Below are 18,613 nucleotides of genomic sequence, written 5' to 3'. Positions count from 1 at the left end.
CAAAACACACAGGCTGATATTTTTGGCAAGTGCAAAACACCAATAAAAATGACTTAGTGTCCCAAAACTACTTCAAAATGACCTCGGGATGGCGAGTTTCAGAAGGCCCCGCCCCCTTGTTCGTGACGTCACGCCAAGACGTCTTGCTTGAGAATCAAAACAATGGATTCAGATTCAGAGAAGATGCTTTCTTGTTCGTCATCCAGTTATGAATATGATTCAAATAGTTCTGAAGAGGAAAGCAGACATGTTTGCAATCGATTAAAGAAGTCCTTCCGGATCAATTTGAGCCTTCAGGACTCCAATGTAGCGTCCCAGAAAATGCACAAGATGGCACCCAAGCTGCGTTGGAAATGGGCTGATTTGTCTGCTGAGAATTTGTGTCAACTAGTATCAAATAGTAGTCTTGGTGCAACACACAACGACTCACCATCGCATTATTTATGTGTTTTCCTTCTAATTTCGCCATCAACACGAAGTTTTCAGACCAAACAAAGTACCCAAAATGCATTGGGTGTCGCTTTCTCGGTCAGGGACGTTGCAGACGTGACATCACGGTAGGCATCGTCACCAACTCAAAAACAAGACTTCCGGAATATTCAGCGCGAGTCTTAAAACGTAAAATATATCAATATGTGGTGGAATCTTTGTCAAATATGCTCAGTAGAAGTCATTTGAAGTGATTTTACAAATTATGGACACAACATGTCCGGAGGCGTCGGTTGTCCTTTAAGTCATTTTGATTGGTGTTTTGCATTGGACTAAAAATATCAGCCTGCCTGTTTTGGGTATTTTAGATGCGATCAAATGTTTTTCTGATGTCAGTTACGAAACAAAAAAAAACTGGTGTCGGTTTTCCTTTAAAGCTCTTCATGAAGCTGAACACAGCACTCTCTCTCTTGACTGGTATAGGTTACCCCTAGCCGGCTGCCAGACCCTGCTTAGCCCTGTTGTGAGTTGCGGGCCTCCGGGGGTGGTCCTGAGCCGGCCCGTCATCCTGAGCATGGACCAGTGCTCTGACACATGCCTTGATAACTGGGCTATCCGTCTCAAGAAGCAGAACTACGAGGGCGCTTGGGAGGTGAGATGGCACAATAGCGCTAACCGTTGAAGTACACCGCAATGTTAATCGGGTTGTCTACTGGTCGATCCGAAAACTCTTCTTTTCCTTGACGGGGTTTCAGTGTCCTCCATCTTTTGTGCATCCTCTTCCCTCACACCAGCTACCTTCATGTCCTCTTAAACAACATCCATTAACCTCATCTTAGGTCTTCCTTTCGGTCTCCTGCCTGGCAGTTCACGGCTCAGCATCCTTCTTCCGATATCGTCACTCTCTCTCCTCTGGACATGTCCAGACCATCTCCGTCTGACTTTCTCTCCAAAGCCTCTAATATGAGTTGTCCCTCTAACATACTCATTCCTGATCCTATCCAACCTGGTCACTCCGAAAGAAAACCTCAACATCTTCAGCTCTGCTACCTCCAGCTCTGCTTCCTGTCTTTCCTTCAATGTCTCCAGTCCAAACATCATGGCTAGTCTCACCACAGTTTTACAGACCTTTCCTTTCATCCTAGCTGAAACCTTTCTATCACACATCACACCTGACATTTTTCTCCAGCTGTTCCAACCTGCCTGGACACCCTTCTTCACCTCTTTTCCACACTCTTCATTGCTCTGGACAGTTGACCCTAAGTATTTAAAATCCTCCACCTTTTTTATATCTTCTCCCTGTAGCATCACTCTTGTACGTTGCTCTCATTCACACACATATATATTCCATCTTGATGTGACTGATCTTCATTCCTCAAAAACCGCAAAGCACCTCCTCTTTCCACTTCAGTCGTTGCCAAACAATATGATTGTCAGACTTACTACGTTCAAAGCTTGTAGATACAGTTGCAGGTGCAGTTCCCTCCGTGAGTTTCTAGCCCTGAAATGGGAAATTAGCTGAAGATGTTGTGTAGAACTTTTGAACGTCTATTCTCACATTTACTACATTCAAAGTAGTCTTTGCACCTCTTGGCTATTTCTGCTAGTAGTTGCAGTCGGAGGTGCGGTTCCCTCCGTGGGTTTCCGATAGAGAATAAGAAGTTATCATATTTAAAAGTTTCATGCTGTTATATGCTTAGTGAACAGTGTGACTCGAATACACAATTGAAGCACAGACAACCTGGGGTCAATCTGAGGTCAACAGACAGCTTTTTAAACTGCCATCTTCATCTAGGAGATCTGGCCTTGGACAGAATTTAGGACTTGAAACTCCTTCACAGGAAGAGCTCATTAGCCAGGTTACAAATTTACCAGTTCATGGAAGAGACAATGTTTTATTGCTTACAGCTGTTTGTGCTTAGAACTCAAGAGGTGTGATATTCTCATCAAGAAAACTATGTTTTACTAATGTATCACTTTAATGTGCAGATACTCTCAATAAATAGCTTGGCGGAGGGCTGCAGAATTCAGGTGTCTGTCATGAATGGCTACGTCTCCTGCCGGCAGTAAAGACAATCTTTCTCGGTTCGAGTCTTTGTCCACAGTGTCCGATCGAACATCTCTGACAGTTTCTGAAATTAGAAATTAGCCGTTGTCAAGAACTTTTGAACACCAACAAACATGGTCTGAGGCAGCAAATGGAAAGACCTTTGGTGGACTTTGAGGTATCAGAGGTCATCTCTCACGTTCAATATTGCACATAAATAATTCACCCTCGCCGCATGTGGTGGCAGTGAGCTGTCTATGGAATGGATCGGTCTGTTCGAGGCAGGAGTTTGACCTGAACTTTTAGTCATCAATTCAAACCAAATATAGCCCAATTACACGACCATCATTGAAATAAAGTGTTCAAAGAAAGGAGAATGTTCAGTCGGCCGGTTGAAGGAGACAGAGGAAATGACTCCAGGAACAGGCGGAAAGGTGGAGTGAGAACTCGGTGACATAATTGAGCCGTTCCATACCTCCAGGAAATATTAAAGGACAACCGACACCATTTTTTTTTTGTTTCCTAACTGACATCAGAAAAACGTTTTATAGCATCTTAAATACCCAAAACACACAGACTGATATTTTTAGTTAAAGTGTCTTTAGTTAAAGTGCGGTGGAATCTTTGTCAAATATGCTCAGTAGAAGTCATTTGAAGTGATTTTACAAATTATGGACACAAGTTGTCCGGAGGCGTCGGTTGTCATTTAAGATGACGAAAAAGTGACAGCCTGTTGTGGTTGCAGAGCAAATGAATCGTTTCGATACAAATTTCGTCGATGTAGATGTTACGCGGTGCCATAGATCAGAGCGTTTGGCAGCCATAATGCTCGATTTAGCCTGATGTGGCCAATGGGAAGACACAGTCAACTGGCATGATGGAGTTTGCAGGGAAAACATTGTCACCTCGAGTCCAATCTATTCCCATCAAATTAGCATTGAGAGCACTGTTGTCTCATAAAACAAGTCCTGATCTCGGGTAGTTTTTATTTTAAGTCCCCCGTCATTATTACTGCTGTCCAAGATGGCGCCCAAGTAGGCAACCGTCAGCAAGTGCTCTCATAAGCCTTGCTTTTTTTTTTTGTTTTGTTGGAACTGTCGCGGCTTAGAATTGAAGCGGATTTATATGCGACAGGAGATTTGAGACAATCTTTTTTCGTCAATGGATGCTACAGTTGGGTGTTTGCTTTCAACATTTAGCTTGTAGTAGACGTGCACATTCCACCATGACGTCCCTGATCCACTGCTGAAAAGGATGCTTTGATCCTCTCCTCGTTCATCTGGAACTGCTTTAGGTCACAAAGAGTTCAGCAAGTGCTGAAGAATAATTGATTCTCTTTGTCTTTGTGTTGTCATATTATTTGTTATTTAGTTTTTTGTTGTGTTGTTTTGACTTCAAGATGGCGCCGCGAGAGTGGCTGCCTTTCCAGCAGCTCCTGTATTTTGTTTTCTACTTCTTTCTTTTCTTATCACTTCCTTTCATAACTTTGCTGCTGTGAAATGTAAATTTCTCCACTGCGAGCCGAATAAATGTACATCCAATCCAATCCAAAGCTGTGATGGCACAGCTGCCACTCTTGCATTTTAAAATAAGTCTGTTTCCATTAGAAAATAACTAATTTTTGTACAGATGTCATCTCTTTTTTTTATCAATCCGGATCATCAGGCAACAGTGAGCAGTTAGTTGTACATTAAACACAAAAGATGTTTTCGTCTCACTTAGCAAACTCCAAACTGGGAAGAATCCCAAAAATTGTCAGTGATTCAATATTTTGCAAGCAATCTATTCTTGCCAATACTCCAGTCGCTTTTCACACCCATAAAAAAAGTTCTGGATTGTTTTTCTAAGCCACGAGATTATATTTTTATTATTTATTTATTTATTTATTTATTTATTTATTTATTTATTTATTTTTTTGTTATTTATATATTATATATTTTTTTATTTTTATTTTTTATTTTTTATTTTTTATTTTTTATTTTTTATTTTTTATTTTGTATTTTGTATTTTTTATTTTTATTTTTTTTAGTTTTAGGTTTAGTTTTAGTTTTATTATATATATTTATGTTTTTATTTTTTTTATTTTAATTTAATGTTAATTTTAATTTTAATTTTAATTAAATGTGTTTTTTTTACTACAACTGTACTGATAATGTCAGTGTTTTTTGTTAGCTTTTTACCAGTGGCAGGCCGTGGATTTCATCGCTAGGCCTTCAGTAGTGCTAGGCCTGAATCAATCCAAATGAAAAAAAAAAGTGTGGTGTGATTTACGAAAAATCCACTAGAGGGTACCATTAGCCAGGAAATAACTGAATGACCTGTCTTAGTGATGTCCATTTTTTGGCTTTAAAATCGAAATTCTGGGTGAACTCCTAATTTTAGAGAAATAATCCAGAATTTGCTGGAACTCTTTTGGATCAAAATCAGAATCATCTTTATTGGCCAAATATGTAGAACACACAAGCAATTTGTCTCTGGTAGAACACGATGCACTAGTATCATCCTAAAAAAAATTGCAAAGAGGCGCTATACCTGTATTTTGTTTTTCTACTTCTTTCTTTCCTTTCCTCTTCCTTTCTTAACTTTGCTGCTGTGTTACCTCCAGGTAGAGTGAACGCTGGCGTGAATGTTGAACTAATAGATAGCTAACAGATAACTAGCTAGGCCTTCACCAAACCCGGATGTAACTCAAATAGATAGAAAGCTAGCTAGCTAATAGATAGCTAGCTAGGCCTTCACTAAACCCGGAAGTCACTCAAATGAATAGAAAGCTAGCTGGCTAATAGATAGCACGAATGGCTGCCGCTGCTCACCCGCACAAGAAAATCCCATGAGTGTAAAGTGTCCTTGAGAGTTTTGAAAGGCACTTAGAAATTAAATGTGTTATTATTATTATTATTATTATAATTATAATATACCGTTATATTTGGGTTACTGTTTGGAGAGTTAATGGTGACGGGGGAAGAAGCTGTTGAAATGTCTGCTGGATTTGGTGCGCATTGATCGGTAGCCTGAGGGGAGTAGCTGGAAAAGGTGGTGGGCAGGGTGCGGAGGGTCCAGTAATATTTTCCGCACCCTTGTTTTGAGTCTTGCAGTGTGCAATTCCTCGAGAGTGGCTGGGCAGTGCCAATGATTTTTTTTTTTTTGACCAAGCACTGTTCTTCTTGACCTTTTGATTCACAACTGACTTGTACTCCTTACCTCCTGAAGGATGTCTTGCTGATGGGTGAAGAGCTGTCGTCGGATCCCTATTACTGCCAGCTGGAAGCCGAAACGTGCCAGCTGTTTTCCGAGCAGCTGGGCACCTTCGCCTTGGTGGGAGAATCACTGCATATGGGTGCCGCCAAGCGCTTGAGGCTGGTGCTCTTCTCCGACGCCTACTGCTCCACACTGGAGTACAACATCAGGGTCTACTGCATGGACGACACGCAGGATGTCTTTAAGGTATATATTGGGATGTTGGTTTTTTTCTCCATTTTTTTCCTACTTGGAATACAGTGATACATTGGCTTCCGAACTTAATTGGTTCCCAGGCAGAGTGTGAAAGGCGAAAAGTATGTATCCCAAAAAATAATTTCCCATAGGAAACCATTAAAATGAGAATAATCCGTTTCCAGGTCCCCATAAAACATAATTTTGTACTTTCCAATTTACTCAGCCTTAAAACTACACAAAATATACCTTATTTTATGTATAATAAATGTGCTATGGTATTATAATTAAAGAAATAAACTGTACTATATAATAAAGTCGTGTTATTTACCTTTGTGATGGTTGTTTCCTCAGCATTAAACACTTGATGAGGAATGTAATCTTCTTTCACCATCTTGAGGAATGATGCCTTGTAGGGGCTTCCTCTGTGATAATTGTATCTAGTTCCTCATCAATTGTGTTCTGTTTAGCTGGGTTGATAGCTTTTTGCATCAAGTGTACAGATAACTTGTGCGGGTTGTTTGTGGAGCCTGATTGATGGGATATTTTAACCTTGCAGTCTACACTCTGCCTTTGAACTATCAAAGTTTAAACTCTCTCACTGTCGTCTGCCTGTGTCTTTAATGGTTAAACCACCCCACCTCACTGCTGCGTTCTTGACCAATCACATGGCTATAACCGAGGACTGGGGGTGGGGAATAGAAGACGAAAACAGTCAGCTGCCATTTTGTTGTTAGAAGAACGGACTCGCTCACGAACGACAGATCACTCATTGAGGCAGCTCCATGTATGAAAAAGTCCGTATGCCAAGGTAAAATTTTCATAAATGTAACGTTCGTAAACCAAAAAGTTCATGAGCCAATGGGTTCGTAAACTGTACTTGTATTGTTTGGTGTTTGTTGGTGATGAGCCAATTACACTTTTTTTTTCAATTACATTAGAAGGACACGCTGTTTCTGTGATTGTACAGGCTGTTTAGTTCATTGTACACTCAAACAGTGATTCCAAACCACCCCTTCATGTGCCGTGAGACGTTATCCAGTTTCACTAAATTGCCCAGTCATTTGCAATAAATCCAGTGTGTTTTCAATGCCAGCAAAGTACAGAGGAGAACTGAACAATTAAATGCTAGAGCGAAAGGTACAATTAATTCGATTGGCTGTTTAGCGAATAGGAAAAACAAACATGGCGATTAACTCATTCACTGCCATGTTCAAATGTATTCAGGAATTGAAAATATGACGTGGAGTGCCATTCCTGAATTCAGGTTTTGTTGTTTTCTTGCGGGGGTGCTGATGAAGCGCTGGTCAGACCTCTGGCAATGTTTTTCCCTTCCATGAGGAGGCAGCATTTGCCTTTTGTCCATGTAAGTGCTTTGTTCCAGCTTCATCTGTTGTTAAAGCGCTATATAAATCAATACATACAATACATATTGATTGATGGGATATTTTAGCCTTGCGAATTGAGGCAGCTCCCTGTGTATCCCGAAAAAAGTTCGTATGCCAAGGTAAAATGTTCATAAATTTAACGTTCGTAAACCAAAATGTTCGTAAACCAAGGGCTTCGTAAACCGAGATGTTACTGTAATTTCTAGCCTGTACGAGTTTCACATCGGCTTCAGCCCTCGACTCCTCCCTCTTATTTATGACCCACCGTCGCCCATAGATTCTGCTAGCGGTGGCCATGTGGACAATGAGGTCGACCATTACGGCCAGTAGAAGTGGACTTGAGTAGGAAATGGTACTTGTGGCTGTGGGTGGTGTCAGATGAAGAAGGAGTGGTCCGACGAGAGAGCGAGCACGGTGGTTCGCTGAGAGAGAAGACTGGGACAGACTCTCCTTTTAATTGACTAATTATCCATGCAAATGAAATTTTAACCGGCTACTCAGAAACAGACCCTGGGGGGTGGGAAGGAGGAAGAAGGCACTTGTTTAGACCACGTCCACGCGGCAGGCAGGAAAGACCGCGATGAGCAAAGCAAGGGGTAACGCGATGGCCTACGGCAGCTGAGGCGTGCACACAAATACAGTATGGTGCCCAGGACTTGCGCATTGTTTCACATCCACAACTCACACACTGGCAAGACTACATTGTTTAATTAGATTGTTCCATTCCCTCTGGCTATGTTGAATGCATTCAGTCGAAGCGAGCCAAAACACAATGCTATCATCACCGCATGGTCATTGGTGAACAGGATGTGCTCCGTCGGGCAGTCTCTGTGTGCTACTAACCAAAAAACTATCGGTTAGGGCTAAGGGTGAGCAGTTAGGGCTAAGGGTTAGGGTTATCAGTTAGGGTTAAGGGTGAGAGGTTAGGCTGAGGGGTTAGGGTTAGGGTCAGGGCTAGAGTTAGGGGTTATGGTTAGGGTTGGTTTAGGGGTTAGGGTTAGAGGTTTAGGGGTATCGGTTAGGGTTAGTGTTAGGGGTTAAGGTTAGGGTTGGATTAGGGGTTAGAGGTTAGGGTTAGGGTTAGGGTTAGGGGTGAGGGTTTAGGGGTTAGGATTTGGGGATTATGGTCAGGGTTAGGGGTAAAGGTTAGGGTTGGTTTCTGGGTTAGGGTTTAGAGATTAGAGTTAGGGGTTAGGGTTAGCATTAGTGTTTAGGGTTAAGGTTAGGGGTGAGGGTTTAGGATTAGGGGTTAGGGTTTGGGGATTAGGGTTAGTTTCAGGGTTTGGGGCTAAAATTAAGGTTGGATTAGGGGTTAGGGTTAGGGGTTAGAGTTAGGGGTTAGGGTTAGCATTAGTGTTTAGGGTTAACGTTAGGTTTAGGGGTGAGGTTTTAGGATTTGGGTCAGGTTAGGATCAGATCTGCTACGGGTTTTATCGATGTCTTTGCTTGATTGATGTGTTACTTTTCATACATAAACAGGTACAATCCAAACATTAGCTAAAGCGTTCGAGGAAAATGTTTATTCAGCCGTCATCTGTACTTCTTTGAAGGTGTCGGACGTTTTACTCCTCACCCAATGAGCTTCGTCAGCGAACTAGTTGTGTTCGTAACTCTGGCCCTATATATATCCCGAATGGTATTTGCTAAAACTGCTAAATTTCACGTATTAATCAAATTTAAAATGTGGCCGCATTTCCAGGCACAGGAGGGCCAACTAGCCCATTTTTTATTTTTTCCAGAATTAGCCCTGGTGATGGATGCAACCAAAATCTTGAATGTTTGTGAGTACAGACTCAAAATATGCTTGCTGACATTCTCTAGTATTTCTGTGTGCAGTTATTTTCCGTACGCGGAGCTACCGGAAATCTTGAAGGTCATAGACATTCAATATATTTTCCTGTACTCTCGTCAAAACTAAATTTATTGTTATCACACTCAGTTTTTGTTTACGACACCACAACTTTTTGGGGAGTAGGCGTTCGACAGGCATTCCATCCCTCACCGGGGTTGCTTTGATTTTGCATGCTATCAAAGCCACGGTAATGATAAGGTGCTTGTTGTATATTCAACTCAGCACTCTGTTTGCCTGCAGCCTGACTGCTAAATTGACCTTCCGAGCCCCTAGATGGGAAAATAGCTACTGCGCTGAAACTTTTACCATCTTTGTCCGCACATTTCTTCCTCACCATCCCCTCTGCTTGCACTCACCGGAAAAATGGACATGGGAGCTTGTTGACTTTGTCGCTTTTGCCGCCATGCTCTGCGCCTCCCTCGACGCCTTTGAGTGCATTAGCTTGCCGTCTCACACACAACCTGGCCCCGTGGTTAAGCCGCAGCATCTCCAGGGTTTCCTGTACTTTTTAGTGAGTGATTTAAAACGTGGCCCACACTGTTTCGTAATCTTGACTTCACACCGCTTTTGATGCCGTTATGGAGGCAGCAGTTCATTTAGCGAGTACATTAACCACTTTGAGTGGAGATTAAACTTCCTGGGAGAGTTCAGCCTAATCACTAATCACTGTCTTTAAAATGCACCATTTATGATGAGACTTTGATGGCTGCTGTTAATTGTTGTGTGTATCGGTAGTTGACCAGCAGGGGGTTCGTTCGGTGTCGGAGGCAAAGCAGCAGTTGTGCCGACGGAGTGTAGCGAGCCATCAATAAAATTGCAGCGCTTGTAGGCTGCAGAGTCTGCACGCCTGGTTTTACAGACAAGAAGCTAATTTTGCAGTCATGAAACAAAAACGTACTAGCGATGGCAGATGAGCCATCTGAGAAAGAAAGCCTTTGCCTAGTCTGTGACAGTATGTCAGAGATGTTCTGCTCGGACACTGAACAAAGGCTCGAACGCAGGAAGATTGTCTTTTACTGCCGGCAGGGGACGTAGCCATTCATAACCAACGCCCAATCTCTGCAGCCCTCTGCCAAGGTATTTATTGAGTATATGCAAATTTAAGTGATACATTAGTAAAACATAGTGTTCTTGATTTGAATACCACGCCCCTGGACATCCCAAGCACCAACAACTATAAAACAACAGAACGTAGATACAGTAAAGTCTCGTTATATCGATATCGGATATATCGATAGTCCCGGTTATATCGATACTATTTCTATGCCCGCACGGAGACAATTACATGCAAACAGGGTCGGATATATCGATAGTCCCGGTTATATCGATATTTTTTCCCACTCCCTTGAATATCGATATAACGAGACTTTACTGTATTTTAATTGGTCATCCTTTCCATTAACTGATAGATTTGTAACCAGGCTAATGACCTCTTCCTGTGAACGAGATTACCAAAACCTAATTTAGTCCAAGGCCAGATCTCCTACATGAGGATGACAGTTTAACAGGCTGTGTCTGTTCACCTCCCAGATTTTCTGTGCTTTCATCGTGGGCCTTGTGTTCGGCCAACTAAGCATGAAACCTTTAAATATGAGAACTTGATAGAGAATAAGAAATTATCGTATTTAACGTTTTATGCTGTTATATGCTTAGTCAACATGTGTGACTCGAATACACAATTGAAGCACAGACAACCTGGGGTCAATCTGAGGTCAACAGACACAGCTTGTTAAATGGTCATCTTTATCTAGGACACAGGTGTCAAAATCAAGGCCCGCGGGCCAAGTCCGGCCCGCCACATCATTTTTTTCGGCCCGCGAAAGCAAATCAAATTTGTTAAATTCCATGATGATTGCTAAAATCGGAGCCAAAATTTCATATTTTTAGATGTCAACCACAATAAAAGTCATTATTCTTGACTTCAGATTTGAAAACGAGTTATTCATTAATTTTCTGTATGCTCTATATGTAATATTTGAAGGGATTTAAACAATCTAATGGGTTCCCCAAATTCATAACGGCCCTCGAGAGGAAACCATAACTTCAATGTGGCCCGCGGCAAAAAATGACTTTGACATCCCTGATCTACGAGATCTGGCCTTGGACAGAATTTAGGACTTGGGAAAAAGCCTTTATCACAAGAATAATTTACGACTTGAAACTCCTTCACAGGAAGAGCTCAACAGCCAGGTTACAAATTTATCAGTTCATGGAAAAGATAATGTTTTATTGCTTACAGCTGTTCGTGCTTAGAACTCAAGAGGTGCGGTATTCTCATCGAGAAAACTATGTTTTACTAATGTATCACTTAAATGTGCAGATACTCTCGATAAATAGCTTGAGCTGCAGAATTCAGGCGTCTGTCATGAAAGGCTGCGTCTCCTGCCGTCAGTAAAAAGACTGGGTACGAGTCTCTGTCCACAGTGTCCGATCTCTGACATTACTTCTATTCGGTCTATTCTCTATCACAGTAAGAGCAACAGAATAAAGACAGGCGGATATTTCCTCTCAGGTCTCATCCACCGGCTTCTCTGACATGGCTGAATCGTTGCCTCCCGAAACACTCGTATCCATACATACATACATACATGTCAGCTCGCTTCACTGTGCAATCTCTTGCCTCCCAATTACAGCAGATTAGAAGTCATGTCATTGTCTTTGATTCAAAGTGCGTGGGGGTCCTCCGGGGAAGCGGTGACATTTCTGACTGATGCACGACGTATGTTAGCGAGGCTCTGCCGAGACCATCTGAATTGAATATTTAATGCTCATTCCGCTCTTGATGGGCCTGTCCAAGGCTGGCACGGCAGCAGGGGAAGGGTTGAGTGGCGTTCGGGCCCTGCCCTCGCCGTGCACTCTGCTGGTCCCTGCTCACCCTGCGGGATAGCGTCACTGATGTCATGCCATCCCACCACTCGTTGAACACCTGCGGTGTACCTCCTATCTACGCACTACAGAGATAGACCTCCAACGAGCTCCCAATTAAGCCGCCACCTGCTGTCTTATATTTAGCTCTGATATTTACAACCTGACGCTTCGAGTTGGGAAGGAAGCAACATACATTGTATAAACAATCTGCCGAGCAAAATAACCTCCCGATCTTTGAAAACGATCTACAGTAAAGTCTCGTTATATCGATATCGGATATATCGATAGTCCCGGTTATATCGATACTATTTCTATGCACGCACGGAGAAAATTACATGCAAACAGGGTCGGATATATCGATAGTCCCGGTTATATGGATATTTTTTCCGACTCCCTTGAATATCGATATCACGAGACTTTACTGTACTTTTTTTCATGTGCTACCATTCGAAACAGAGGATTGCGGTTCTTTGTACTGATGGTTAATTCTTTAATGTAATTTCACACCACCGTAGAACTACAAACAAGTATAAAAATATAGCTATTATTTACACATAAACATTTGGACTTTACATCTGTGAAACAAAACGTATGCAATAAAATAGTAAAAACCACTTTGCTCTCTTTCCGTCCGAAATGGAAGTTTTGATCTTTGTCCTTTGTATCTTTTCCTTGCTAAACAGTACTGCGTTTTTTTTCACGATTCCCACCTTCAAGTCCCATCTCAAAAGCCACCTATTTAAAATTGCATTTTATGTATATTTCTCTCTCTGGTTTCTATTCTATTCTATTTATAATTGCATTTTATTTATTGGATTCTATTTGTGATTGTATTTTATTTATTATAGTACCTATGCTTGTCTTTACACTTTACAGTCACTGTAAAGTGTCCTTGAGAGTTTTGAAAGGTGCTTAAAATGTAATGTGTTATTTTGACAGTCAAACTTGTGCTCGATGAAGCTGCTTTAGATACACAGTCTGTTTACGTCAGCATAACATTTTAATGAATTGCAAAGTCATCCATGTGTTAATGGCTCCATGGGTCGCATCGTTAATCGGGCGACTGCCCTGTTGTGCGGCCCGGTTCGAGTACAGAGAGACCTCGGGGTAATATTTGCAGAGCCGTTGCGTCATGAGCCAATTTTGTTATCAATGGGATTGTTTATGAAATATAAAAATGAATTGAAAATATGCAAGCCTTGCATATAGGAGTGCTCCTGCGTCTTTTTTAAATGCACACACACAACACACACACACACACACACACACACACACACACACACACACACACATGACCTTAATATATACATCCAGTATCTTGTATGCAGAGAGAGACAGCGAGAGAGAGACAGAGAGAGAGACAGAGTCAGACAGGGGGAGACAGAGAGACACAGAGGGAGAGAGGGAGAGAGAGAGACAGGAAGAGAGAGACAGAGAGAGACTGAGACCCAGAGGGAGAGCGACAGAGAGAGAGAGAGAGAGAGAGAGTCAGACAGAGACACAGACAAAAAGAGAGAGATTCAGAGACAGAGAGACACAGAGAGAGAGAGACAAAGTGAGACAAAGAGAGAGAGAGACAAAGAGAGAGAGAGAGAGAGAGAGAGAGAGAGAGAGAGAGAGAGAGAGAGAGAGAGAGAGAGAGAGAGAGAGAGAGACACAGAGAGAGAGAGACAAAGTGAGACAAAGAGAGAGAGAGACAAAGAGAGAGAGAGAGAGAGAGAGAGAGAGAGAGAGAGAGAGAGAGAGAGAGAGAGAGAGAGAGAGAGAGAGAGAGAGAGAGAGAGAGAGAGAGAGAGAGAGAGAGAGAGAGAGAGAGAGAGAGAGAGAGGAAAAGACAGTCGGACTGAGGGAGACAGAGACAGAGAGACACAGAGAGAGAGAGAGACAGATAGAGAGATAGAAAGGGAGAGAGACAGAGAGAGAGTGACAGAGTCAGACAGAGAGACAGACAAAGAGAGAGAGATTTGGAGAGAGAGAGCGAGACATAGAGAGAGACAGACAGAGAGAGAGAGGTACACAGAGTGAAAGAGAGAAAGACAGAGAGAGAACTACCACGAGAGAGGCCGACAGAGAGGCAGAGAAAGACATATAGAGAATGAGAGAGATAGTGTTTTATTGTAAATGTTTTCTCATAGTGTCATACAGTATGCAGGTACACTCTTTGGTATCATCGGACAAAATTTACCTTTAAATTAATATTCATGTCATGACTTGACAACGTGCTAAGATCGTTGTTTTCATTGTCTTTAGATCGTAAAAATGTCCGCTCTGCTATATAAATGGGTGTTGAACAGTATCCCCGTATCTTTTCATTCCACACTTTGACCTCTAGCATTGATTTTTTCCATTGAACAATAACAAACTCACTCGATTTCAGCTTTAATAAGTGACTTTTACCCCACCCTTTTCTCCCCAGGACTGTACTGTGGAAAACAGTTGTCAAGACGTTAAAACAAGAACGGTTATGATATTGTTTTCACGTAACTGTGCGTTCGTGCACGCTGTGATTTATCGTGCGGAACGCCCCTGCGAGCGGAACATTAATAAACCAGCAGACAAGTCCTTTGCAGTTGCAGTTTTTAAGTCAGAGTTGACCGTGGCGTTCGGCCAATGGCGCTCAGACCACTGTCACATCTCCGTTTGACAAACTCACAGATTTATGAAATGTAGTCAGGCTTTTTCTAGTGCAACAAATACATTTCGTACGAAAACTATGAAAATGGTTCGCCGCTAATAGATAGGAAATTGATAGCAAATAGATAGCTATCTAGGTAGCTAGCTAGATAGCAAATAGAGGGCAAATGGATAGCAAATGGATAGCAAACATATAGCCAGCTAGGTAGCTAGCTAGATAGCATTTTTACAGCATTACAGTAAGCTCGCATTCGTACAGGAGTGGTCCATCGATGAAAAGGTTTCTTCAGCCGTCATCTGTACTTCTTTCAAGGTGGCAGACGTTTCGCTCCTTATCCAAAATGCTTCGTCAGCAAACTAAAGTCTTGTTGGTAGTTTCGGCCTTATATATACCCCTACTGTCCAGACGTGGCGGTGCCAGCCTCTGCTATGATTGGTCCCTGCTCTCAGGTTGGGGGGGAGCAGAGGACGACTCCCTACGGATCCACCGATTACTTCTATTGTCCTGACTGGCGGCTGGCCTGATTGCCCCATTTGCACTGGTATCACATCATCAGCATAACTAAGCCTATATTGCCTAAGCAGTCTGTTGTACGAACAATCCAAATTGAACCTCACACCACCAGGGCGGTTTAGTGAAGGATTTTGCTGTTTTATGAAAATAGCTTCTTTTACTATTACTATTTACTATTACTATTTTGTTTCGCTAATATTTTAACCTCATTGGCGTCAAATGATTCGTCGCTAGCTTTTAGGTGCATATGCACTGCCAATTGAGGCCCACTAGTATTAATTATCCCTGTGATGTTGATAGTCTTTTTTTGAGAATTTGTTTAGTCTCCCCAATGTATTGCTCTTTACAATTTTCATTCGTACAATGTATTGAATAAACTACATTACTTTGTTTTTCATTTGGCAGCCTATCTTTTGGATGCACTAATTTTTGCCTTAAAGTGTTTATCGGTTTGAAATAAGTAGGAATTTTGTGTTGCCAAAGGACTCTGTAGTTTTTCAGAAACTCCTGCAATGTAAGGTACTGCTACTCCTCTCCTTTTAGTATCTTCAGAATTGTTGGTTTCATTCCATATTCTTTCCTTTTGACATTTGTTAAAAGACCACTGAGGGTACCCACAGTTTGTGAGTGCTCTCCTGATATGTTTGGACTCCTTTTCTCTACCTTCGACGCTTGTTGGTATTAGTTTAGCCCTATGCTGGAGGGTTCCGATGACTCCTAGTTTGTGTTGTAGAGGGTGGTTAGAATCGAAAAATAAGAAGTGTTGGTCAGTGTGCGTGGCCTTCCTAAAGACTTCTGTTTTTGGCACTCTGTCCTCTTTTATAATTACTTTACAATCCAAAAAGGCCAGTTGGTTCTCTTTAATGTCGATGAAAAGGTTTCTTCAGCCGTCATGTGTACTTCTTTGAAGGTGTCGGATGTTTCGCGTATTGTCCAAGATACTTCTTCAGCGAACTAAAGTTTTACTGGTAGTTTCGGCCCTATATATATATATATATATATATATATATATATATATATATATATATATATATATATACAGTAAAGTCTCGTTATATCGATATCGGATATATCGATAGTCCCGGTTATATCGATACTATTTCTATGCACGCACGGAGAAAATTACATGCAAACAGGGTCGGATATATCGATAGTCCCGGTTATATCGATATTTTTTCGGACTCCCTTGAATATCGATATAACGAGACTTTACTGTATATATATATATATATATATAGTAAAGTCTCGTCTCGTTATATCGATATCGGTTATATCAATAGTACCGCTTATTACGATACTATTTCTATGAACGCAAGGGGAAAATTACATGCGCGCAGGGTCGGATATATCGATAGTCCCGGTTATATCGATATTTTTTCGGACTCCCGAGAATATCGATATAACGAGACTTTACTGTATATATATACGAAACTACCAGTAAGACTTTAGTTCGCTGAAGAAGAATCTTGGATAAGTAGCGAAACGTCCGACACCTTCAAAGATGACGGCCGAAGAAACCTTTTCATCGATGGACCACTCCCATACGACTGAGAGCTGACACAGACGTCTCTTTAATGTCCTTGCGAGTAAATTTAATGTTGATGTCTACCACGTTGAGGTGATCTGTGAAGGATTGAATTTCTTGTTTTTTTTTAATTCTGACGAGAGTGTCGTCCACATATCTAAACCAGTGCCTAGGTTTGGTCCCCGGGAAGGATGTGAGGGCCTGTTTCTCCATCTCTTCCATGTACAGATTAGCCACTATGGGTGAAACTGGTGAGCCCATAGATGAAAAAAAAATCCCTAAATTGAAAATACATACAGTAAAGTCTCGTTATATCGATATTCAAGGGAGTCGGAAAAAATATCGATATAACCGGGACTATCGATATATCCGACCCTGTTTGCATGTAATTTTCTCCGTGCGTGCATAGAAATAGTATCGATATAACCGGGACTATCGATATATCCGATATCGATATAACGAGACTTTACTGTAGTATTTTTTTTATAGCAGAGTTATATCCTCTTTGGTCCATTTTGAGCCCATTGCGACAAAGAGCCGATTGAAAGTTGAAAGACAGACTATTTGTCCTCCTGTCTCTGATGCGTAAACTGGACTAGCTAACTGATCAAACGCCACCTCTAATCCGTCCGAGTTTGTTAGGTTAATCACACCATGACACATAAATATACGCGGAACATTTAAAAGTGCTTGTTGCGAGCAAAGTGCAATGTTTTAATCCCGAGCTTTTTCAACCCAGTGCGCTCTCACATATACGTGTAAGCTTTGATTTGTTTCCGAGCCGGCCGTCTTTTCTGCTGCAGCCGCTAACCTCTTTCTGTCAACGCCAGCCTGAAGAGATTAGCTATATGAGTGTCTCTGGTTCCCCAGTCCATCTCAGTCCTGTCCATGAGGATGAGGGGGAAGGCTGAGTGTTGGATGAAGGTCGGGGAACGGGGGATCGAAGGGGGTCGGGGGGTTGAAGTCGTCCAAAACTGTGGCCATGATTGCCGTAATCCTGTTATCTCTCCTGCTAAAGCTGGCCACTCCAGTGACCCGGAGACATAAATGTTAAGCCGGCTGTGTCTCTCGTCTCTTTTCACTCCATCTCCCTTCTTAGCCAACCCTCGTTGAATGTCAGAGGGTGGTCTTGCCTTTGTCGGACTCTAAAATTTGTAGTTCTCGCACACCGGGCCGGCCCTATCTCTGATTCTGTCAGAACAAAATGAGAGGTTCTCCTGCGGTAGATGAACTTGGTGGCCGTCTCATGCATCTTAATGCGAGAGAGTGATTCAAACGCGGCCGTGGATTTGATGGGCTCAAAATGGACCAAAGAGGATATAACTATGCTATAAAAATGCTATCTAGCTAGCTACCTAGATGGCTATCTATTTGCTATCCATTTGCTATCTATTTGCTATCTAGCTAGTTACCTAGCTGGCTATCTATTTGCTATCTATTTGCTATCTAGCTAGCTACCTAGCTGGCTATCTATGTGCTATCCATTTGCTATCTAGCTAGCTACCTAGATAGCTATCCATTTGCTATCTATTAGCTACATATCTATTTGCTATCCATTTTCTATCTAATTGCTATCTATTAGCTAGCTACCTAGCTGGCTATCTATTTGCTTTCCATATGCTCTCTATCTAGCTACCTAGCTGGCTATCTATTTGCTATCCATTTGCCATCTATTAGCTAGCTATCTATTTGCTATCCGTTTGCTATCTATTTGCTATCTATTAGCTTGCTACATAGCTGGCTATCTATTTGCTATCCATTTGCTATCTATTTGTGAACTATCTATTTGCTATCCATTTGCTATCTATTTGCTATCTAGCTAGCTACCTAGCTGGCTATCTATGTGCTATCCATTTGCTACCTAGATAGCTATCCATTTGCTATCTATTAGCTACATATCTATTTGCTATCCGTTTGCTATGTA

At 41.8% G+C, this 18,613-nt stretch overlaps 1 protein-coding gene across 4 annotated transcripts in view; it reads left to right on the top strand.

Annotated features, from left to right (window-relative positions):
- unc5a (unc-5 netrin receptor A) overlaps positions 1-18,613 on the top strand; it is a 233,535-nt gene that overhangs the window by 197,260 nt on the left and 17,662 nt on the right. For all 4 annotated transcript variants that reach the window (XM_089019674.1, XM_089019684.1, XM_089019659.1 and 1 more), the window contains 2 exons: positions 913-1,081; positions 5,687-5,920. In XM_089019674.1, the coding sequence (XP_088875800.1) occupies positions 913-1,081; positions 5,687-5,920 (403 nt within the window). The remainder of the gene's footprint in view (positions 1-912; positions 1,082-5,686; positions 5,921-18,613) is intronic.

This window comes from Hippocampus bargibanti, linkage group LG02 (genome assembly GCF_051943395.1).
Source record: "Hippocampus bargibanti isolate YZ-2025 linkage group LG02, ASM5194339v1, whole genome shotgun sequence".
Lineage (NCBI taxonomy): Eukaryota > Metazoa > Chordata > Actinopteri > Syngnathiformes > Syngnathidae > Hippocampus > Hippocampus bargibanti.
This window is presented reverse-complemented; position numbering and strand designations above follow the sequence as displayed.